This window comes from Pimephales promelas, chromosome 8 (genome assembly GCF_988280905.1).
Source record: "Pimephales promelas chromosome 8, fPimPro1.hap1.1, whole genome shotgun sequence".
Lineage (NCBI taxonomy): Eukaryota > Metazoa > Chordata > Actinopteri > Cypriniformes > Leuciscidae > Pimephales > Pimephales promelas.
The window spans coordinates 22,878,780-22,904,490 of NC_142776.1; the positions used below are offsets into that span (position 1 = coordinate 22,878,780).

Genomic DNA, 25,711 nt, shown 5'->3' on the forward strand with positions numbered 1-25,711 from the left:
AATGGAAGTCAGTGGTAATCAAAATGGTTTGGTTTCTTCAAAAGATCTTATTTTATTCTCCACAGAGGAAAGTAATACAGGTTTGGAACAACGTGATGGCGAGTTCATGAGGACAGAATTTTAATTTTGGGGTGAACCCTAACTTTTCACCAGATCATGCCTAGAAATACTCAAATACAACACCGTCGTTTTATTTCTGTATTTATTTTGCAAAAGTTACTGCATAACAGGAATGCCCATGTGTATTTTTTTGTGTTTTTTGACCTGCCTAAATCCTTTTCCCAATTGAATTCTGTGGATTAGCAACATGTTCAGCCACGTGTACTGTGCAGTCTGGCTAAATTTGCTGTAACCCAGCAAACCTCCGTTGGTGACAAATATCATCACAAGCTCCAGTGCTCTTCTAGTTCTTCTGTTGTTAATTCACTCTCTGTTCTGTTCTCTTTCTTTGCTTTGCTTGGTGAAATAAAAGAAATAAATAATGGGTTTTGGCTGTGACTTCAACAGAAAGAGCGAGCGAGAGAGAGAGAGAGAAAGAGAGGGAGGGAGGGGTGAGTGAGCAATGCAAGCACTGTTTAGTCCATTAGCATCTGTGATGTCGCTGTGCTGTAGGTGCTCAGAGAGGCTTTGCGTGGAAGCGTCCAACTAAGGCAAGTCACACACGCATACGCACGCTCGTTCATGCTCAAACACACTGGGAGAGCAGCTGTGTGTGATTTTGGAGCTGTCCTTCAGCACCACAACACAATTGAACTCACATGGAGGGGTAGAGACCGACACAAAGAAAACCGTTCGGCAAACTCTTTCACCCCCTCTAGACTCCGGCACGACTCTGAGAAAAGAGTCTGTAAGTATGCAGATTTACTTTCAACTTATCTGAACACTAATTTGTAGCGAGATGGTGTTAAGTTATTCAGTGGAAGGAGAATTAAAGTGTTTTCTTGTGCATTTGAATGTTGAATGGGTGTTTACATGTATATATGTGTGTGTGTGTGTGTGTATATATATATATATATATATATATATATATATATGAAGAGTTCAGATGCAAAAGCCTCTAAATGCCATTTGAAATTTTCTTCTAAAATGATAATTTTTATCAAGCTTGTATATATTTAAGTTCAGTAATTTCACTTAAATGACAATTAATAGGTCATCTTCATTGCCATTTAAGTGAAATTACTGAACTTTAATATAAAGCTTGATAAAAATTATCATTTTAGAAGAAAATTTCAAATGGCACTTAGAGGCTTTTGCATCTGAACTCTTCATATATATATATATATATATATATATATATTATTTTTATTTTTTTAAGAGGAGTTTTCACTTTGTTAAAAGCATAATATTTTTTTTCTCGAGTTGCCTCATATTTCATTGACTGGATTTTTTTTTTTTTAATTGAAACCTGTCATGAGCTCTTTATCAGGACACTTTTGTCCGTGCAATTTCTAATATCAACATATTGCTCATTTCCTATAGCTTGAATGTATTTCTTACTTCCGCTGAGGTCAAGCATAGGGAAAGAGCAGGAGCGCTAGGCGAGTTAAACCACTGGCACTGAATAATTCATGAACATTTTCACCGTTTCAGTCTAGCGTGAGCAAACCCTCCTCACGCATGAGTCCTGAGAATGGATCATAAATTCAGGAGATCTATCTTATTAAATGAGATTTCTCGAACATATCAGATTATATCCATCCTCTCTACCACTATTGCTTGCATATGTTGATGCATCTGTCTGCTCTTTGGTTTTCATGCGTTTATAACGCTCACTCTTGACTAAGCTCAAACAGAGATCTTATACTTTCTCCTATTGCTCTCAACACACATCTTTCTGTCTGACTTTTCTTCCCCATCTCCATCAATGTTAGCGATCCAACCTGAAGCTGTTGGTGTCCCAGGTGTTTTTCCTTGTTGCTTATCTCTTCTCAGCAGGATACCATGTGTAATGTACTTCTCTGTGTTTCCAACAGAGTACAGTCGATTTGAAGCCAAAATCCATGATCTACGGGAGCAGATGATGAACAGCAGTATTAGTTCAGGCTCTGGCTCCTTGCGGACTAGTCAGAAGAGGACCTTGTATGTCAGGTGAGCTCCCTCTCATCACCACTACTTACTTTTGATCTTCAAAACATGCTTAGATCCTTAAAGAGTTGAAAAAAAACAACTTCACATAGTATGTAGATCTGTTTTTTTTTATTATTATTATTTCACTTGTGGTCTTAGACATTTGGACCCCATTGTGTATATGTTTATACACAATGGGGTTAATGCATTATAATATTTTCACAATTCACATATTTCACAACACAAGCTAAAATAAAAATGTATCTTGTTATGGCTTTCATTAATATTTGACCAGCCTATTTTTTCATGTACATTGTTCTGTCTGCCACTGATTGCGTCATAGGCGGCCACTTATGTGAACATGTCATTGTCTGAAGTGTGCCTGTTTTTTTTGTTTTGTTTTTTTGCTCTCAGAACATTCAGGCCAGTGCTTACACAGTAGATTAAATCGCATATTTTCAGCCAGACACATGAACGCCTCTGTATTGACTGAGCTTGCCATATTTTTGGAGCCATTGTCAATCACTTCAGCTGTGTGTTCAGAGGCTCTCATCGCTCCTAGCCTAGCAGGCTGGTCAGTTAGACGTAAAGAGATAGATGGATCAGCAGTGGTGGAATGTAACGAAAGTACAAATACTTTGTTACTTTACTTAAGTACATTTTTCACGTATCTTTACTTAAGTAGAATAAATAGTGCCTACTTTTTACTTTTACTTCGTTACATTTTGCAGCAATTATTATACTTTCTACTCCACTACATTTCTACGACTTCTGTTACATTTTCTGATCAGTTTTTCCCCTGCCAAAACGTAATCTGACCGTCCGTTCGTTGCACGTTTGTCTCACCAGTGATGTTTGGTTTCCATAGATACAGTATATCAACCCGGTCACACTAAATGCGGTGTGTTTATCGTGCAATTTGTACGCGAAAATTAGTTTTTACGTGCATAGGAAACGCACCGTGTGTAATATACGTTTGGTTTGGTTAGGATTATGGCAAGCCAAGAGGTTCAGAATTAGCCTACACCATAAATTAATTAAACATATAGTAAGGATAAGCATGATGTGTATATTACCTAATTGCAAGCTTGTTTCGGAAATGGTGACAACATTTTTTTTTCCCATCATTATTGAACATCATTATAGGAGTAGGCTATTAGGTTAAATGAGTAAGAATTAAATGTTTTATTAATCATTAGAAAATAGACATTAAGAGAATACATTTTTATGCAAGTACTTTTACTTTTAATACTTAAAGTACATTGAAAATAAGGTACTTTTTACTTAAGTATGGTTGTCATTGTGTTACCTCTGGTCATCTGGTTAAGTACTGAGATTCAGTACTTCCTCCACCACTGTGGATCAGTATTGTTATGTGAAACTACTGCTGAATTTTTGCTCTTAAGTGATTTTTGTTTAACATATTTCTAAGCTCTCAGGTTGCTATTCTTATGTTTTAATGAGAATAGCTTTGACATTTTGAGGATTCGAAAGCCCCCGGGCTCTGGATTCTCCACACAGGATGCAAGATTCACTGATTTAATATCGGATGTGATTTCTCAGCTGTGTCACATTGAGCTCAACCCATAATGTGTGCATGTCGTCCCTGCATACAGTATATGTATGTGTGCTTTTTTTCTTTGGAAAATAGTACACACAAATTGGTCATCCTAAGAAAAGCAACATTATTTTAACTGACAGGAAAAGGAGGACATACCACAGAACATAGTAAATGGATATAATGAATGATTAATGGAAATGAAGATTGTATTTGTTGTGTCACTATGTCGTGTGTGGCGCAGAAGGCCTTCCGTAAACTTCCTGTCTCTAAAGTGCATGTTGGAGTGAGGCCGTTTGCTCAACTTTTGCATTTTAGGATGTAGTTTGTGGTTGTTTCTAAAAGACTTGTACTAACACACACTGTTGTGGCTGTCAACTAAACTTGCTTTGATAGATGTTTAAAATCACGCAAGGATGCCGGTAGAACTGCAGTCATCTTTGGCCTCTATTCCCTGCAGCATGTTTGCAAACCACAACATTTTTGTGACACAAAGTCGAAGTTCACTTTGACAGCAGTGTGCTTAGAAACGATGTATTACTATGTACTAGCTTATACTAGTAAATACATTTAAAAATGTGTAATGGTTACACTGAATGTCATAGGACATATATCATTTTGACCTTTCTGAAAGGAATTTCAGAGGCTTTGCGTGGAAGCGTCCAACTAAGGCAAGTCACACATACATACACACGTCACGTACACACGCCATATTTATGATCTAATATTCCATTAAAACCATATATCTATACGGATTGAGCCTTTAATCTGCATTCCACGGGCATTTTACTATAATGATTTAAAGTCTCTGCTTCGACTGTACAAGGATACAAATGTTACCTATTATTCCATTTGCTGAAGAGTTAAATAGGTGTTATTTAGATGTTTTTGAAGGTTAAAGAGGGCTTTGGTGTCTGATTAAAACCTCATAAGCTTCTCAGATGCCCTTGCTTCCTCCTGGAAGTGCTTCATTATTGATGAGGAAACGGATAAGCTAGTCATGAGCTTGGATGGCTAGTTACTTCAGCTCCAGTTCTCTTAAATGCACATGCACACATGCTATGAACAGCTGGCCTACTTAACATCTCAGGAAATCTGTCTGTAGGCAAAATAGTAAGGAAGGCTGGCTTGGAATTATAGAATGGTTTTCATATCTTTATGGTTGCTTAAAAGTATGGTTGCTAAAAAGTGCTTGGTTACATAACATGTTTCACGTGTAAAAAAACAATGTATTTTTCACACAATTCACTGTCCAAAAAACAGCCCGATGTCTTCCTTGTTCAATGAAGTCCTTCCTTCAGAAATACGTAACGAGTTCTGATTGTGCTAGCGAACCGCTGTGTTGTGATTCGACAGCAGCTTATCGCACGTTGCCCAGAAACGTCACGCCTCTTACCGTAAATTGGAAATGCATGCTCAGCTGAAGTGCTTCTTCTCCGTGGGAGCGCAACAAGACTACACCCCCTATTTTTGTGTATTCCTAGTTACGTCATTAAAAAAGGAAGAAGAAGGATGTAGTCCAAACCGGGCGTTCGCTGTAATTTTACAGATGTTATTTATGCTCTAACAGCAACATTACACATTAACTAAAGTTTGAAAAATGGAATTGCAAAGAAGAGCGGGACCTTTAAAATTCATTGAAGCTTGTGTGTTCAGAGTCTAGAGGCTTTTCTTGCTGTTTATTCTACACCCATGTAGCTTGTTGCATTTTTTTTCTCATGCAAGACCACTTTTAATGTTAGAAAGAGTTTAATTCCAAAAATCAAAATTTTGTTTGGCATGCCCCATTTTTATCCTCCTTTCTGACCTTTAAAGTAAAGGCTGCTACTGCATCTCTAAAGCTGTTTTTTTTTATGTTAAGAAAACATTTTCCTAGTCCAGTGTAATATTTAGAGACGAGTGCAAACTATGCCTAAAGATAACTCTTAAAGGGATAGTTCACCCAAATGAAAATTAAGTAATATTTTTCTCACTCTGGTCTTGTTCTAATGCCGTATGCTCTTCTGTCTTTTATGGACCACAAAAGCAGAGTTTTCAAAAAATGAAGGGGAGTGTTTGAGAATCAAATTTAGACAAACAGAAATTGCAAAGATGTTTTGAATATGGCACAGAATTTATAAAAATTATTTGGGCATTCTGGTTGAAATGTCATGTTTGTGACAAGACACTTTATATATATATATATATATATATATATATTTTTTTTTTTTTTTTTTCTCCTATGCTCCATTAAAAAAAAAAAAACTTCATTCTTCCTCCTTTAGAGCCCTGTTTGATTATGACATAACGAAAGACTCAGGCCTGCCCAGTCAGGGGCTGAACTTCCGTTTCGGCGACATCCTACACGTCCTGAATGCCTCGGACGAGGAGTGGTGGCAGGCGCGCCATGTGACTCCAGATGGCGAGATGGAGGAGATGGGCGTCATTCCCAGCAAGAAGAGGTAGGCTATGCCCCCATGCATTCCAGAACATAATGTACTGTAGAAAGTTAGGTCAGTTACCATGATTACCTCTTTACCATGATTAACACAATTTGTGCATTTAATGCCACATTACCCACAGCTCATACTATTTCCTCTATTGGTTCTTTCACAATTCACTGCCATTTTTCATTTTGGTTTCGTTATAACCCATTATGTATAGTAATTGTTAATAATGAGGAATGAGCACACATGTACACTCACCTAAAGGATTATTAGGAACACTGGTTCCATTTCTCATTAATGCAATTATCTAATCAACCAAATGGCAGTTGCTTCAATGAATTTAGGGGTGTGGTCCTGGTCAAGACAATCTCCTGAACTCCAAACTGAATGTCAGAATGGGAAAGAAAGGTAATTTAAGGCATTTTGAGCGTGGCATGGTCTCACGTTCACAATCTGATCTCAGTTACTGGGATTTTCACGCACAACCATTTCTAGGGTTTACAAAGAATGGTGTGAATAGGGAAAAACATCCAGTATGTGGCAGTCTTGTGGGCAAAAATGCCTTGTTGATGCTAAAGGTCTGAGGAGAATGGGTCGACTGATTTAAGCTGATAGAAGAGCTTTATTGACTGAAATAACCAACCGAGGTAAGCAGCAAAACATTAGTGAAGTCACAACACGCACAACCTTGAGACGGATGGGCTAAAACAGCAGAAGACCCCACCGGGTACCACTCATCTCCACTACAAATAGAAAAAAGAGGCTACAATTTGCATGAGCTCACCAAAACTGGACAGTTGAAGACTGGAAAAATGTTGCCTGGTCTGATGAGTCTCAATTTCTGTTGAGTCATTCAGATGGTAGAGTCAGAATTTGGCGTAAACAGAATGAGAACATGGATCCATCATGCCTTGTTTCCACTGTGCAGGCTGGTGGAGGTGGTGTAATGGTGTGGGGATGTTTTCTTGGCACACTTTAGGTCCCTTAGTGTCAATCCCTTTATGGTCACCATGTATCCATCCTCTGATGGCTTCTTCCAGCAGGATAATGCACCATGTCACAAAGCTCGAACCATTTTAAATTGGTGTCTTGAACATGACATTGAGTTCACTGTACTAAAATGGTCCCCATAGTCATCAGATCTCAACCCAATAGAGCATCTTTGGGATGTGGTGGAACGGGAGCTTCATGCCCTGGATGTGCATCCCACAAATCTCCATCAACTGCAAGATGCTATCCTATCAATATGGGCCAAGATTTCTAAAGAATGCTTTCAGCACCTTGTTGAATCAATGCCACGCAGAATTAAGGCAGTTCTGAAGGCAAAAGGGGGTCAAACACAGTATAATCCTTTAGGTAAGTGTATATCTGCACAATGGCATCCCAGACTTATCACATTTGAAACGAAATATACTTAACCGACAGCTGAAGTAAAAGTATTTCTCTGTGATGAGGGTTTTAACTAGCTGGAGATTGAAAACTATGTGGGCATTTGTTCAATCATGAGCATTTTTTTTATTAAAACTAAAAGATTTTATTCTCTTTTGTGATCCTAAGATCCTGTTAAATCCTGTTTTTGTGTTATTGTTTTTGCTACTTGTAATGCTTTTCATGTATAGAATTCGTTTTACCCTTGTCGCAGACCCAGACTTTAAACAAATTGCCAAATAATCATAAACACTTTCGATATTTATTGTGTGGTAATGATCACAACAATGGCATCAACCAACAATGTTGACACCAATAAAGTTTTATCAAAACTGATTTAAACAGAACGTGACAATAGAATTTAATCGTATTTAGGATACAAATCATGCTAGCCATGGAATTAGCTTTAGGACAAAGTCTGCTCTATTTTGGTCAAAGTCATGGGTTTACTGTCACCTGATATTACAAAGTCTTAATTAGAGTGTTGAACTTCAGCGCTGATGTGTGATGCCGTGAGTTTCCCTCTCTTTCTCTCCGCTCAGCTATATGCTGATTGAAAGTTGATAATTGACTTCTCACCTCATTCTAAAAATGTGCCTCTCACGTCTCCTAACTGATCACAGGGGGCACCCAGCCAGAAATAAGTTGGGATTTCTCTTTGAGAAAGTTTCTGTAAATTGTCCTATATATTTTAAACAAATTATGTGATCTACATACAGTATTATTTCCTGGTACTTCATATCTGGATTTTGGAGGTTAGAGGTCATCTAAATCTATCAAAGCATGTTATTTGTAACAAATACACCACCTTCAACAATCATTGGTGTCAAATAACTTGCTGTGAACAATGTTCCTTTTTTTTATTATCATTTTTCAAATAACCAGTCTGTGCACATGCATACAAATAAAACATTTTGGCCATCTCACAGATTTTTTTTTTTTTTTAACAATTGGGACACACCTCTTAATTAATCAGTTGTTTCAATTAGACCAATGTATAAAATCAAGCATCTAGCCATGCAGTCTGCATTTACAACCATCTGTGGGAACGTTTTTGGCTTCATATGTTTTTCAAAAAAATATTTTTAGTTTATACACTAGTACAAAATGACCACATGACCGTTTTCGTGTATTAACAGTGAAAATACCCCACATCCTCTGTCTCTTTTCTCTTCAGGGTGGAGAGAAAAGAAAGAGCCAGGTTAAAGACGGTCAAATTCAACTCCAAGTCTCGAGATAAAGCGGTAAGTGTTTGCTGCTCAAATATTTACCATGTCTGGCATGACACAAACATGCTTTTAATGCTTTTAAACAGCAGCAGTTTATAGACTAATACATTATAAATAGGCCTTTTGTGTAAAAAAAAAAAAAATGATTTGGTTTACCTGGAGTCAACATGCCAACATAACCTTAATTTGACAGAAATCAGAAAACATTATGAACACGCCTTGTAGCCTATTTTGAAACTTGTTTTTATGATATTTTTAGATGAAAGTGCTAATAAGATGTTCAGCATTAGAAACATTTTGTTCCACCTTCCTTGTGTGACATTTCAAAAGTCAAAACTGTTCTCACATAGGACGACTAACAGCTGGCAAGTGTAAACTCTAACAAAGTAGTGATGTTCTATATATAAGTAATGAATCATTCTTGATGAATCATTCTTCATGAATGAGATGCTTGTTTGTCATTTTCATTTGTAAAATAGATTGTAATTTATTTTTACTGAATGTAGTGTACTAATCCTGTATGTTTGTTCACAATTCTCTCCTATGTGAGTATTCTTAACAGCATGTGACTATTAGGGCTGGGCGATATTGCAAAAAAATATTATATATAATACATTTTGTTCATTAATGATGCATTTAATTGATAAAAAGTAACCGTTACATGGGATTAAACAAAAAAATTCTTTCAAAATACTGTAAATGCAGTACTTTTGAAATTTCTTGTCCTTTAAAGAATTCTGAAAAAAATGTATCACAGTTTCCACAAAATATTAAGCAGCACAACTGTTTTCAACATTGATAATAATAATAATAATAATAATAATAATAAATGTTCCAATAAATAAACCAAATCAGCATATTACAATGATTTCTGGAAGATAATATGCAACTGAAAATTGGATTAATGGCTGCTGAAAATTCTGAGTTTTGCCATCACAGGAATAAATTACTTATTTCGTAATATATTAAAATAGGTTGTTATGAAATTAAATTAAATAATTTTTTTAACCCCTACACTTTTGTAAACATTGTGTAGAGTACATAGATCTCCATATTTTTCAGCATTTTGATGACATTTAATATATATTATAGTATTTGTGTAATTGCTCTGACTTAATAAATTCTGTTCAAAAGAACAATCATTTCAACTGAACAAAAAAACCTGATTAATGCAAGTAAAATGAAGTATTATTTCCCCAGTGTTCTTGCACTACTATAACATAATAGCACAAATGAAACATTAATATAATATTTTTTACCAACAGATTTTAGAATAAGAACGAAACATGGCACATTGTGAATGGGCTTAGTTGAATGATACAAACATCATTAAATAAGTTGAAATGACCTGATTCACAGATAAAAATAAAACTTACCATCTTACTCTAACACAGATTGCTAATAAAGTTGAATATACTGTATACAGAGACCAGAAAGAACTGTACATCCTGACAACATAATGATGTCATCTATAGAAAATGTAACGGCCAAATAAAAAGCACCTTTTAAATCATTGCGGAATTCACAAATTTGATTCATATTAGATCACCACAGAATTTATTGTCGATATTCAATATTGCCCAGCCCTAGTGATTTTAATCTTGCAGCAGTATTGTGTTTAGCAAACAGATAAACTCATCATCCACTCTTAAATGTCTTAGCCTTTTCAACTGCATTCACTAATGCAGCATGAGTGCATGAACGTTTCAGAGAAAAAAAGATAAATACGCTTGCCATTGATGTCAAACTGCTCTTCACTTTCTCTTCCTGCAAATTACTCCGCTGTCCATCTATTTTTGCCTTTTGTGCTTATTGTAGCTTTGTTCCCGTCCAAACTTTTTACCAGTGTTAATCACTAACTTTAATCCACTAACTCATTTCGACGGTTGCATGTCCTTGAGTTTGTCCCACTTTGCTGACCATGGTTGTGGTAACCACCCTTTAAGTTGATCTGATATTCAGTAATCCCTCATAAACTCAACGGTATCTGTTGCCATCCCCAAATCAATATCATGTTTCATGTCTATTTATAAGTTCTAGCATTAGTGATTTTTGTCATTCCAGCATCATTTTATTGGATGGCGGTGGCCACAGAGCCAGTAACATGGGCATCTGTTAAGTTGGGCATTTGTTCATACTTGCACTAGACACCCAACACCATTCCATCTGTTCTTCCCTTTTTGTTCTCCCTCCCTCCCTCCATCCCTCCCTCTCCTTCTCAGCAGTCATTCAATGACAAGCGTAAAAAGAACCTCTTTTCGCGAAAATTCCATTTCTACAAGAACAAGGACCCCAGCGAACAGGAAACAAGCGATGTGGACCGTAAGTACATTAGCCGTGGATACAGAAAAGCACGCAAGACAGGGTAGTGGCACCAACACCTCTGAACGAAACTCCTGCTTTTGCAACAACCCTAAACATGACAGGAAATTTGATCGATCCCTTCTGCATCAATATGAGATGATGTAAGGACAGAATGTCTGTTGAAGACCACCGAAGTCTCCGTATCTGGGTTTGTTGCAAGGCAGGTGCGAAGTTCTTCGGTAAGACCAGATATGTTGTTCCAGTAATCATTGTTATTTTTGTGGTTTTCTCCTGTTCCTTGCTCTCTGCCGACTGCTCCACAGGACCTGAGTGACGACAAAGGCTTGAGTAAGTCCACAAAGGCTACAGCAGGTCCACCCCACCGGCCCCACCAAACTCCCATTATTCCCCATGAAACTGTCTTGCCCGTAGAAGTGCTGTTGAGTTAGAATTGTGTTGTGTCTGCAACCTGTTTTGCATCTATGCGACTATAAAACTAGATTTACTGACTTTACACTTTTTGGCTTTAAAACGTACTGTCAGGATTTACTAAAGACACGCAGTGAAAAATGTAGATACAAAGGTGTGGACAGGGTTATGCATTCGTAGGAGTTTCCCTTTCAGACACAACATTTATGAGAGGAGGTTTGCGGCGATCAGTTAACTGGTATTTGCGGCATTAACACCCAAAAAAGGCATGTGTTAACCCACTTGGAGGAGGAACCACAGAGAGCAGAAGACAAATGTATCCATTCGTGTTCATTTATTTAGAATGTTTGAGGAAGATGTTATTGCTTGCTACCCTCGGAACATTGCGTTTGTCATAATCAGTGGTGGAATGTAACGAAGTACAAATACTTCGTTACTTTACTTAAGTACATTTTTCACGTATCTTTACTTTACTTAAGTAAAATAAATAGTGCATACTTTTTACTTTTACTTCGTTACATTTTGCAGCAATTATTCTACTTTCTACTCCACTACATTTCTACAACTTCTGTTACATTTTCGTTACATTTTCTGATCAGTTTTTCCCCTGACAAAACGTAATCTGACCGTCCGTTCGTTGCACGTTTGTCTCACCAGTGACGTTTGGTTGCCATAGATACGTCAACTAAATGCGTCTCGCACGTAGTGTGTTTATCATGCAACTCATACGCGAAAATTTGTTTTTACGTGCATAGGAAACACACCCTGTGTAATATACGCTTGGTTAGGATTATGGCAAGCCAAGAGGTTCAGAATTACACCATAAATGAATCGCGTTTACTGCCAAACATAGTTATTAACATATAGTAAGGATAAGCATGATATTGCCTAATTGCAAGCTTGTTTCAGAAATGGTGACATTTTTTTCCATCATTATTGAACATCATTAGGAGGAGGAGTAGGCTATTAGGTTGAATGAGTTAGAATTAAATGTTTTATTAATCATTAGAAAATAGACATTAAGAGAATAAATTGTTATGCAAGTACTTTTACTTTTAATACTTAAAGTACTTTTAAAATAAAGTACTTTTTACTTTTTACTTAAGTATGGTTGTCATTGTGTTACTTCTACTTTTACTAAAGTAAATATTTATCTGGGTATTTGTACTTTTACTTAAGTACTGAGATTCAGTACTTCCTCCACCACTGGTCATAATGGAAATGAGCTGCTGCGTCTGTTCTTTAATTTGCGCATTAGAACTTTCAAACTTTTCACTCCCATCTGTGCTTTTATGGAATTACGGTCTCATGCTACTTTGTGCTGTTTTGTAAATCTGGCTCGAAGTTTGCAGATCAGCACTATGTTCAGGTCATTTGTTGTCTATTATGCCCTAACCATGGTGTAAGACAAGCTGATTCTGCTCTTCTTGAACTCAAAGCTATTAATTAATTGAAAATCAAATGTAACGTTAAAATAAATAAATAGGGCTGGACAATTAATCAAAGTAAAACTGAAATATGTATGTATGTATGTATGTATGTATGTATTTATATAAAATCAAAAGCTTCAAACTTATAGAAGTATATAGTCTGTTGTGCTGCGTGTTTGAGTGAAGAGCAGCACTGTGTTCATTTACACTAGTGTTAACTGCAGCTTTTATTACTGGGTTTTGAGTGCGTCTTTTTTCACAGTAATAGCTTCTCCATCTCTGCATGTGCTCAGTTTAACATCGTTTTGAGAACACAGTGTGTGTTAGGTTGACTTTATTTAAATTCAAATTTGCAAAATTTCCAAAAATCTTGTGGATATAAGTCTACAGAATTTCACCAATATTCCCCCAAAGTAAAATGGTTTGAATGTTTGAAAGTAGAGAATTTAAGACATCAAAATGATGCATTGACACATACAGTAGGGCCATATCTTGCACCCAGTGCAAATTACTTGTACACGACGTATGTATCATTCCTATTTTTCACCCGACCTACAGCGGACTTTTCCCTCCACAGACGTATGGCGGTAAATTAGGGAATGAACTTGCGTTCTCGGGGATGTTTCAGCGAAAAGAGGAGGCGTGTTCCTGTGCAAACATTCCCTGGTGCCATTTTGCAGTTTCAGGAAACAGTTTTGCCACAGACCAGGAAAAACCTAGTCTAAAGTCAGTGGCATGTTATTTTAAGGGCGCATGCTTGGCCATACGTAGTTGTGTAGAAAACGGGCGTACACTTTGCTTCTCTCATTAACAGACGCAGCAGTTCCCATTTTTGCAAACCATACACAATTACAGGTAAAAACATTACCACACGAGGGAAATCATTGTGGTGTCCATGAAGATGTGAAAAAATAAATCTAGCTTACACATTTACCCAAATTATTATACACCTGTTTAATAGAAGCTAATAGAAGTGAGTTTCTCCCATCCCCATACAATGTCACTTATCTGTTTTTTACGGCCCTGGCGAGAATGCCGGTCCCCTCGTTGAATCGCTCATGGCGTGCGCCTAGCAAATGCGCCATTATAATAGCAATCCGCCATGGAATTGCATTTCAGATCGTTCAAATTGGGCCTTTAGTGTAATTCAAATTGCAAGATCATAAAATTATTTTTCAATTCAAATTGCAAGATCATAAAATATCTATCTATCTATCTATCTATCTATCTATCTATCTATCTATCTATCTATCTATCTATCTATCTATCTATCTATCTATCTATCTATCTATCTATCTATCTATCTATCTATCTATCTATCTATCTATCTATCTATCTATCTATCTAATCTATCTGTCTGTCTGTCTGTCTGTCTGTCTGTCTGTCTGTCTGTCTGTCTGTCTGTCTGTCTGTCTGTCTGTCTGTCTGTCTGTCTGTCTGTCTGTCTGTCTGTCTATCTATCTATCTATCTATCTATCTATCTATCTATCTATCTATCTATCTATCTATCTATCTATCTATCTATCTATCTATCTATCTACAGTACTGTGCAGAAGTCTTAGGCACACTAGTATTTTCGCCTCAAAGAAATGGTTTTAAGCCAGTTATTTATACATTTTGTTGTAGTGTCTCAGTAGGAAATATCAGTTTACATTTCCAGACATTAATTGTGCCATTAATTGTAATAATCCAGTGAAATTTTTGAATGCACAAGGATTCTGACAATAGCCAATGCTCCACACGGAGGTCGGATCTGCATCTGAAATTATATGATTATCTATCTATCTATCTATCTATCTATCTATCTATCTATCTATCTATCTATCTATCTATCTATCTATCTATCTATCTATCTATCTATCTATCTATCTATCTATCTATCTATCTATCTATCTATCTATCTATCTATCTATCTGTGTCTGTCTTTCTGTCTACTTTATCTATCTATATGTCTGTCTATATATCTGTCTATCTATATCTCTATCTCTCTTTATATCTATCTATCGTCAGAAAACATTCAAATGTGTCTGTAATAAAGTCTTTATTCAAAATAAAACCAAAATATTCACTGTTCAACATAAACAAAAGTCGCGCATCACGCGCTGCAATCAGCTTTCTCGGCGTTCTCTCTCTCAATGACAATTCACCCACGAATCTCCACGGGTCTCTCTCTCCCAATCTCTCGTCTCCTCATGGCTTTTATCCGTCTCCCCACGCCACTTACTGCAGTAAGGCACAGGTGTTTGTCATTTACACTTAACCCACTCACGCCGCACCTGTCTCCCGATCCTCTCTCCCGTCACAGACTTCACTGAACCACGCCCCCTCTGCCACAGTGTCATTCAATTGTTGAAATATTAACTTAAAATCAAAGGGGTTACTAAGGGGTTTGGCAAACAAAAAAGTTTGAGAAGCTATGGTTTAGGGCTTTGAACAAATGCCCTAACCCTTACTAAGCATTCGAATGAATGATTTTTACCTGGTGACAAGTGCCCTGCTTAGCAATAGCTTGGCAACAACCTCGTATTTGAGCAGTGAGTTTTGCACTTCTCACATTTTCATCAGAATATGTACAAATGTAGTTATTGCCGTGATTCTGCTTTGGAAGGTTATGTGGGGACAAATATATCAAATGCAAATAATGTTGTAGTCAGAAGAGTTTAACCCTCATGTTCTGTTTGAGTTCTGAGAGACTGCCAGGCCATTTTTTTTGCATCTCAGGATGATACAGTAACTTGCTTTAATCTATTAGGAACTGATTATGAGCAAACACTCAACTGACCCAACTATATGAAAAATATAGTTGTGCAAAAAGTTTGGGGTCAGTAAGATTGCGTTCTTGTTTTTCACTAAGGATGTTTTTGATTGAAAATAAAAGTGAAAAGAGTAACATTGTGAAATATTACTAGTTTGTAACTATTTCAAATAATATTATATTTTAAAATATAATTTATTCCTGTGATCGCAGAAATCTTCTAAAATTATTCTTCAGAAATCATTCTAATATGCTGATTTGCTGCTCAAGAAACTGTCATTGATGTTGAAAACATTATATTTATTCAATTATTAAATGTATACGTTTCAGGATTCTTTGAGTAGAAATTTCAAGAGAGCAGCATTTATTTGAGATAGAAATCCTTTCTTGTCTTTACTGTCATTTTTTATCAATTTAATCCATCCTTGCCAAACAATTAAAAAGAGTCAAATAAAAACTCATCCCAAACATTTGAGTACTGTGAAAACAGTCACGACAGAACATGAAGGGTTAAGATTAGCATGGTTGATGTGAAAGAAGGTTATTTACAATCTCCATTGACTTCCATATTTTTAGTATTTCTGTCCTTTCTTAGACTTCTACATTGAGACACTTTTTAGGTGGTGGAGTGGAGCCTCTCTGTCCATCAATGTTCATCAATGCACCATGACTGTGTTAAGAGCAACCCCCCACCCCCCGAGAGACTGTCTTGCATGCATTTAGAAGCTGTTCGATGATTTTCAATTTTTCATTCGGCTGAAATACCAAATTCATCTTGTGGAAGCAGTTTTATGAGAAACTGAGCAAAATGAGATCAGCTTCCAAGCCTCAGATGTCCTGTTCAGGTTCTTAACACTGCCATCTGCTGGTGACTGCTCTTAGTGTGCCTGGCGTATTCCTGCAAGACTGGTGTTTTTGTGTCTCTGGTGCTTATTTTCCCCTTTTTATGGTTTCAGAGCATGTAACTTCTAACGCCAGCGATAGTGAAAGTAGTTACCGTAAGTGTGTGTTCCCTTTTATTTCCTTTCATCATGTTTTTGAGTGCTTAATTCCCTTTTGTTCTCTAACCTTACCTTATATGTTATGTGTAGCCTACTATTTAAGACCAACATCAGAGTCAGGATTTTGCACAAGAATAGTTTATTTTAAGATTTAAAAAATGTAAATTTTATTTTTCCATAACACAACATTAAAATTGTTAAAAGGGTGTTAAAAGCTAATCTAAACACAATATTGATTTAGCCAACAGAAGCTTACCATTCATATAACATGCCTTATAGTGCATAGCCTGTGCTGAGAGTTTTATGTGATAAAGCTGGTGCTGTTATCTGTGTACCTTGTTTTAGTGATCATGCCAGAGACGGAGCGTATTACGACGTGGAATATTACCTTCAAAAAACATTTGAACAAGCCTGTGTCTTTTAGCAGTTTTGTAAATCATGGCCTGTCATTCACATTGAGTGGGCTGAAAAACCTCTTGAACTTTTATTTAATGCTGCATGGCTCTCAAATATATCTAATCTGAACAGTGAGTAAAAATTAGAGACTACTGTTCGTGACAAAGCCATGCTTTCATAGGGTACAAGTAATATATTTGAAATTTAAATGAACAGCAATAAATACAATAGAAAAATATATTTGAACGCCCAAAATCAGATTTCAATTATTTCGATTTTCATGTACAAGTGGTTTAGTCATACAACAACATAGTTGATTAGTGAGGTTATTTATTTATTTATTGCACCAGTCTTTTAACCTTAAACGTGTACACACTTGCTTAAAAGTTTGAGGTCGGTATAATGTTTTAAATTGTTTTTTAATAAAGTCTCTTATGCTCACTATGGCTGCATTTATTTGATCAAAAATACACTAAAATCAGTACTATTATATATAATACTATCAGCATATTATATTTATTATATTACTGATTTAGTGTATTTTTGATCTATCTCTCTCTCTCTCTCTCTCTCTATATATATATATATATATATATATATATGAAGAGTTCAGATGCAAAAGCCTCTAAATGTCATTTGAAATTTTCTTCTTTAATGATGATTTTTATCAAACTTGTATATTTAAGTTCAGTAATTTCACTTAAATAACAATTAATAGGTAATTATCATTGCCATTTAAGTGAAATCACTGAACTTAAATATACAAGCTTGATCAAAATTATCATTCTAGAAGAAAATTTCAAATGGCACTTAGAGGCTTTTGCATCTGAACTCTTCATATATATATATATATACGTATGTATATGTATGTATATGTATGTATGTAATAAATACAATATGCTGATTTGGTGCTTAAGAAACATTTCTTATTATTGTCAATGATGAAAACAGTTGTGCTGCTTAATGTTTTTATTTTCAGGGTTCTTTGAACAGAAAGTTCAAAAGAACTGCATTTATTTTTAATATTAATTAAAACCTTACTGACCCCAACCATGTGCGAACATTAGTAGTATATATTATTTATATATATCTATTAATTAGCGTACTTTAGCAGGCTTATGTTCTCCTGAAGAAGTTGTATCTAAGAAGTTAAAAACAGTTCCACTCTTGAAAATGCATCTCTGATGTTTTTTAAAATCCTCTCAATCAGAAGTTTAAGCAATTTAGGTAAGGTTTAGAAAAGTTTAGCTGAGGCCATACAGCACATACATGCTGGTTTAATTATATTCTCTAAGATTTTTGAACTTATATCAGTATTTCTGTTTTACTAGGTGGGCAGGAAGATTATGTCCTCTCTTACGAGACAGTCACCCAACAGGAAGGTGAGTGTCTTCTTGCAAGCTTTCTTTTATTATGGTACATTTAGTTTTTATTACTCCACATAACTACATGTAGATGTCATTGTACAACTATGCATGACTGATTTATTGTAAGACTTATTATAATTGTGGTTTACAGCGAGTTACGCTCGACCTGTGATTATCCTTGGACCCATGAAAGACCGGATCAACGATGATTTAATCTCAGAGTTTCCTGACAAGTTTGGGTCATGTGTTCCCCGTGAGTACACAGTTTTATTATTTCTTGCAGTATTTCAAATATCATCTGCACTGTTATAATGGCCATTACCGTTCTTTGACCAGACACGACTAGACCAAAGCGAGACTACGAGGTTGATGCCAGAGACTACCATTTTGTTGTCTCACGGGAGCAAATGGAAAAAGACATTCAAGATCACAAGTTCATCGAGGCGGGCCAATATAACAACCACCTCTATGGGACAAGCGTGCAGTCAGTGCGAGAGGTTGCAGAAAAGGTGAACAAGTTCAACTTTTTGCAAGTAATAAACTTATGGCAGTAATAAAAAAAGGAATTTTCTGTTTGTGAGTTTCGTGATGACCTTTCGATTTCACGGTGCAGCAGTTTTCCCATTTTTCATGTGACTATTTTTTTCCACTGTTCTTTAAGGGCAAACATTGCATCCTGGATGTCTCAGGCAATGCCATCAAACGACTCCAGTTAGCACAGCTCTACCCCATAGCGGTGTTCGTGAAACCAAAATCAGTGGAGAACATTTTGTACGTTGTTGTATGAAAGAGTCCTCAAACTCATGATAAATGCCAAAGCTTGACTGATTGGTACTAATAACAGGTCCTCTGTGTCCTCCTCAGAGAGATGAATAAAAGATTGATGGAGGAGCAAGGCAGGAAGACTTATGACAGAGCCATGAAACTGGAGCAGGAATTCTTAGAGCACTTCACCGGTGAGAACAGTAGAATACACTTACCCACATCCAAATCAATTCTGACCTTTCTACTTAAGTCAATTTCATCTATAGATCTCTTACCTTACCTTTCCTCCAACAAATCCACACTCTACTATAGAGGGGTGCAAAGAAGATGTCAAAACCCAGACTTTTTCCTATAGGGTTTTATAATGGCGTTTTCCAATACGTAAAATAAGGTCTTGAGGATACTTGAATTTTTTTCTTCTGCTGAACACAAAGGAAGATATTTTAAGGAATATGGGTAATCAAACTAGCCTGTACTTCCGCTCAATTTCAGTTTGCTTCTGTACTCAGTCTGAGACATTAACAAACAATTAACAAACAGAGGGAGGGCTGAGAACCGTGATGTAGACGCTAAGCACCGAGTTTAAGATTGTATTTTAGGTTAGGGAAATCGAAAACGACTGCGGCTATGGAGACACGGGATGTAATTTGCTCTGTTGTGGAGAATGTTCCCGGCATTCAGTGTTTGTTAAACATTTTGAATGAAGGTGATGTTGTGGCCCTTCTCCTGACAGGTTTTGGGAAAAGTTTATCAACTATTACCGATCGTCAGCGAGAAACTGGGTAGAACAAAGGCCGGCAAGGTGATACTTGTGATTGTCTCCCCCTTGGTTGCACTCATGGAGGATCAGGTTAAGGAGGCCGTAAAACTCGGGTCAGCCATGTTCACTCCGGTATTTCGCTCGATGGTTTCGTTTTCGCATCATATATGTGTTTACAGTGGAAGTTCGATGCGGCTGATCTGGCGAATAACACAAGTCATAACCAAATGTTATTCGATTGGCTTACGGTTAACCAATGATTTTATACTTCAGACAAGATATGACAAATATGCCATTCCATACTCTGCCTATGAAGCAAAGCGAATTAGCAGAGTTTGGTATTACCAGGCTATAATTAAACTGTTGATGGTCCCCATTGACCTCCATAGTATGGAAAAACATCATCTCTTGTGTTCAGCAGAAGAAACTTATACAGGTTTGGAACAACTTGAGGGTGAGTAAATGATGACAACATTTTAATTTTTGGGTGAACTTTAAATTTTTGGCTGAAAATTAAGTCATTAATTACTCACCCCCCTGCTGTTCCAACCCCGTAAGACCTTCGTTCATCTTCGGAACACAAATAAAGATATTTTTGATTGAATCTGAGAGCTGGATCAGTCCTACATAGGATGCCTAAGGGACTGGCTCTTGACGGCCCATAAAGTCATTAAAGAAAATGTTTACATATTCCATGTGCCTACAGCGGCTCAATTATAAGTTTATCAAGCGACGAGACTACTTTTTGTGCGAAAAAAACATAAATAACGACTTTATTCAACTATTCCATTACTTCCTTATGCGCGAGAACTGAGACGAGGACGTTCTCATTCATCTAATTCTTGTTACCGGCTGCTCACCGCTTAGGAGTGTTACCGCCACCTACCATATAAGATGATGATCCATATATAAGGCGCTCCGGATTATAAGGAACACTGTCGTTTTTTGAGAAGATTAAAGGCTTTTAAGTGCACCTTATAGTGCGGAAAATACGCGAATTGAAAAGCGTATGTACAGCGCGCATCTTCCTCTGCTTGCAAACAGAAAGTTTTGCGCTTCCAGCTATATCAGCACATCATCTTATACGGTAGGGGGCGGTAAAACTCCTAAGCGGAGAGCAGCCGGTAACAAGTCGAAGGAGAACGTCCTCGTCTCAGTTCTCGCGCATGCGCCCATAAGGAAGTAATGGAATAGTTGAATAAAGTCGTTATTTATGTTTTTTTCGCACAAAAAGTATTCTCGTCGCTTGATAAACTTATAATTGAGCCGCTGTAGGCACATGGAACATTTAAACATTTTCTTTAATGACTTTATGGGCCGTCAAGAGCCAGTCCCTTAGGCAGTCTATGGAAGAGTGATGCAGCTCTCAGATTAAATCAAAAATATCTTTATTTGTGTTCCGAAGATGAACGAAGGTCTTACGGGGTTAGAACAGCATGGGGGTGAGTAATTAATGACGTAATTTTCATTTTTGGGTGAACTAACCCTTTAAGACCGAAGAAGACAACGAAATTGAAGGGAAGAGTGGAGAAACTTGGTTAGCGAAGATGAATTTTTTGATATACTAACAGCAAAGTTGTTTTTTATTTATTTAAAGCCTACAACTTAATAAAATATTGCTATATTGCTATAACTGTTATCTATAGGCAAATGTAATTAAGACATTTATTGAAGAAATCCATTACCAGCAGAAAGATGTAAAGTACAGTGAAATTTATTGTGGGAGTGAATGTCGTTTTACTGGTGAGGTTGAGCGCTACATAGCCTAGTTGAAGCATTCGCTTGGGCCGTGAGCGACTGAGCAGAGCACACTGGCATAGAGCGGATTCCCTCACATGCTCTAAAACAGAAATTATTTTACTTGTACTGTAAATTGAAAAAAACCCATTATAAAACCCCATAGAAATATCTCGAGTGAACCAGTGGTGAATTAGTTTTCTGGGTATTAACATCATCCCTGCAACACTCTGTTAAACTAAGATATTTTAACACACATCCAGTTTTATTCCACCTGTGTACATTGATTTTAAAGGGGTAGCAAAAAAAAAAGAAGAAGAAAATTCTGTTATTTACTCACCCTCATGTCATTCCAAGCCTGTACGACTTTCTTTTGTGCAACATAAAAAATCAATGTTTTTAATATCTCAGTGTTTTTTTTTTCTCTCCCCCATATAACGGAAGTCATAAAACAGCATTGATCCCCAATGAATTTCCTTGTATGGACAAAAACAGAGATATGTTTAGAAATATATTCTTTTATGATAGATGAAAGTATGTTTAGGAATGACACGGGGGTGAGTACAGTAAATAATGACTATATCCATTGTTAGTTGAACTGTCCCTTTAGGTCACAACAAATTATGTTTATATTAATTCCCCTACCAAGACACGCTGAGTCGACAGACGCCAAGCTTATTGATTTTAATTGAATTAAAACGGAATCAACATTCAAAGAATAAATATTGTCATTCAAAGAATAAATAAGGTTGGGGTTTTCAATGAAATATCACAAAAAGTGCATCTTCACTATGTAGTTTTATGTCTCCTCACCACAAATAACCTTTAGTTTTGAAGAACTTTTGGCCTGAAGTATATCCAGGAAAGTTTCCTTGAGTTTATTTCACACTATAATATGTTTATTTTCAGTTTAACTCAATATTCAAAAGAAATCATTATTAAAAATTCCAAAACAAAACATTAAAAGGAAGCAATCAGTTTTTTGTGTTAAAAAAAAGCCAAGACAGACATTAGCTCACTGCACATAACCTTTAACCACAGATGGAAAATATGGTATGTTGTATTAGTGCTTGCACAGAGGATTTATGAGGTTTTATATTGCTGTAACACCATAGACATTAAAATGTAGCAACATCATTACTTTCCACAAGACTGACATGCAATTTTTAATTGCATTATGGTTCGGCCACATTTACTTCAGTCGAGTTTTCGTGGGTCTAATCCAGTCATTTCAATGGAAATCATTGAAATGAAATTCATTGTGCTGACAAATGAAAGCTGTAAACGTTTGAAAACGAAATGAAATGAAATGAAAACGTTTTAAAATGACTTCTGTATGAGCTGTACTTCATACATCGCTACACCATTGACAGTAGACGAGTCCTTTGTTGCCCCTGAGACAAACACAACAATTTAAAGTATTATAAAATACTGTTAGGACATTTATTTGCTTTTTATTTTTGTAATATTACCAAGACTTTTTATTATAAAGGGAGTGACCGCATTTGGCATCAGTGGCAAATAATTATAGGCTGCATGTACTTAGTCTCAGAGTCTTGGAGTGAGATGTATTATACTCATCGATGTTGATCTTATCTTTCTTGCAGCCATTGTACAAGGGGACACATTAGAAGAGATCTACAACCAGGTTAAGCAGATCATCGAGGAGCAATCTGGGCCGGTCATCTGGGTACCCGTCAAAGAGAAGTTATGAGACGGCTGAAGACAAATAAACCTTATTCCTCTTTAAACTTTTTTTGTAATTTTTTTTTTCCCCCCGTTTTCTTTTTTATACTAACCTGGCCTGCTGCTGACATTGGCTTTCTGACCCCTGAGCATAGGACACATGTTTTCTTTGGATGGGCCTGGGGTCATGGTGGGCTTACAGCCACTTCTCACTCACTCTCTCTCATGCCTCTCTTTGAAACTGCTGTCTAGAACTCGCATCTCAATCTCCGCATTTCATCCTCCGGTGGGAGGAGACATTGCTGAACAGCGACTTACTGGACAGATTATACGGTACAGATTCCTTAATGTTTAAGGGAGGTGACTTTCTCGAAGGAAAACCAATGAGTTAATAGATTATATACATTTTGGTTTGTCCCCGTCCCCCAAATATGAGACATAAAGCTAAACTTTGCATGTTTTTTGCATTAAGAGCATGTTTTGGATTATTCTTTTGAGATTTAACACTTTTTTTTTTTTTGTCAGACAGATTTGAACTATGTGAACTGCTGCCGTCATATTACTTTTGTTTTCTCTCGTTTATTTTGTAAGATCAAGCAGCCCACTTGCTGTACACAGCTGATCGGTTTTGTCACAAGTGCACAAAGAGGACAAAAACATTTGGCACAAAAGTTCTTCTTTTTATATTAAATGTCTATTTGTCTTAACAATCTGTGTACATTTTAATCATGGTGCATATGGGAGTAGCTTATAGTTGAGGTGAAGAAAGGAACGACTTATGGTTATCTTTCAAATCCAGGTGATGACATATTCTTACTTCAAGAAACAGCAATGCAAATAAGAGAGTATAAATTGTAATGTATATTTAATCCCTCAGTATACTGCCTATTTTGTTATAATAAAAGTCTATATTGAGCTTTAATTAAACACTATACCTATGGGAATTATTTTCTTTATAATGTCAGACATACAGTACACTCATAAATATGTGTGTATGTGTATATATATATATATATATATATATATACATATATATATATATATATATATATATATTTTTTTTTTTTACTTTTACCTCCATCACGTTTGTTGTTTGGTTTGTTTTTATGCAAAAACAACACTGATTCACGGGGCACCTGGTGTTCCATTTGCATCTGCTCAAACAATATGAAAAAACTCAAGTTGGCAGTTTGTAGTCTTCAGCTCTCTCTCCTATGTAGTTGTCATGTTTACTTTTTCATGTGACTTGCATGATTTCTAAAAGCAATAGTCTTTGACCCATTAAATATGAGTGAGAAGCGGAGGAGAGGGCTTCTCTTTCTGTTTTCACCTGGGATTGTGAAAATGTCAGAGTTAGCATGAGCATTAGCATAGAGGCTAAGAGATTCTTGCCTCTCTGTATGTGAACTTGTCGATTACCCATAGCTGAAGAGAGATTTGCTCTGCCACTCTCTAACACAAGCCTTTAACTCTCCACCAGGGGCCACACTGACAGCATCCCCTTTTCATTCTTAAGTTACTCGGAGATGATTGTTTTCTAAAAGATTGCTTCTCTAACTTGTCTTCACGGCTTTCTAACACACTTTTATGACTAGATTATGTACATAATCTGCCAACTTGATTCATTCCATTTGTCAAAGAGGAGAACAGCTAATAAAAACTTTTTTTCTCATACACAGTGCTTTGATTGTATCTTTTTTTTTCCTTTGGGGGGGTGTGGGGGCCGGTTACCAAAAACATTTGGTAATTGAACAGAAGTTTAGAGTTTAGTGATAACATGTTACAATGTTTACATGGTGCAATGACTGGCAGGATACTTTTTCTATTATTCCTTGACACAAATTTCACGATTTCAATTCTTGGAATTCAAATCCGATATAATTTGGATAAATATTAGGGATACATGTTAATTTTTCTCAAGAAAAAAAAAAAAAAAACTCAAACCAGATAAAAAAAGATGGTGGAGAAACTTCAAGTTGGTTTGTGAAAGTTTGAACCAAAAAGTTTAAAGAAGTTTAAAGTTAACCCACATTTTTCTAACCAACTAATGTGGTAGGCTATGGTAATAGCTTTCCTAATGTAACGTTAAATGTAATGCTACGTGACATTGTTCTCCAGCTGTCTATGACCTTTTTCCACGTGGTCACGTCACATTTACGTTGCACACAACACAAGCGCCATTTATTTATTGTTTGAATTTCGTTAGAAAATTGACAGAACTGAGTGCTGAAAAATGTTTCATTTCAAAAGCAACCTGCTCTGTCTTGTCTGACGATGCTGTGTCTTCATTGCTCCGCAAATTTTCACTGCGAATTTTCACTGAGTAAATGGGTGTGTGGTGTGAACGCGAACAATTGAGGTGCTACCAGA

General features: G+C 36.4%; 1 protein-coding gene across 24 annotated transcripts in view; it reads left to right on the top strand.

Moving 5' to 3' along the window:
* Nucleotides 1-25,015, top strand: part of dlg1a (discs large MAGUK scaffold protein 1a) — a 137,640-nt gene extending 112,625 nt beyond the window's left edge. For 13 of the 24 annotated variants that reach the window (XM_039691429.2, XM_039691433.2, XM_039691434.2 and 10 more), the window contains 11 exons: nt 1,977-2,091; nt 5,893-6,069; nt 8,660-8,726; nt 10,934-11,033; nt 16,586-16,627; nt 18,358-18,408; nt 18,545-18,646; nt 18,730-18,902; nt 19,055-19,164; nt 19,258-19,349; nt 23,263-25,015. In XM_039691429.2, coding sequence (XP_039547363.2) covers nt 1,977-2,091; nt 5,893-6,069; nt 8,660-8,726; nt 10,934-11,033; nt 16,586-16,627; nt 18,358-18,408; nt 18,545-18,646; nt 18,730-18,902; nt 19,055-19,164; nt 19,258-19,349; nt 23,263-23,369 — 1,136 coding nt within the window. In that variant the 3' untranslated portion in view covers nt 23,370-25,015. Of the gene's footprint in view, nt 1-584; nt 848-1,976; nt 2,092-5,892; nt 6,070-8,659; nt 8,727-10,933; nt 11,034-11,338; nt 11,364-16,585; nt 16,628-18,357; nt 18,409-18,544; nt 18,647-18,729; nt 18,903-19,054; nt 19,165-19,257; nt 19,350-23,262 lie in introns of those variants that run through there. The other 11 variants (XM_039691430.2, XM_039691435.2, XM_089134175.1 and 8 more) reach the window with 4 other exon arrangements.
* Nucleotides 25,016-25,711: the final 696 nt, after the last annotated feature.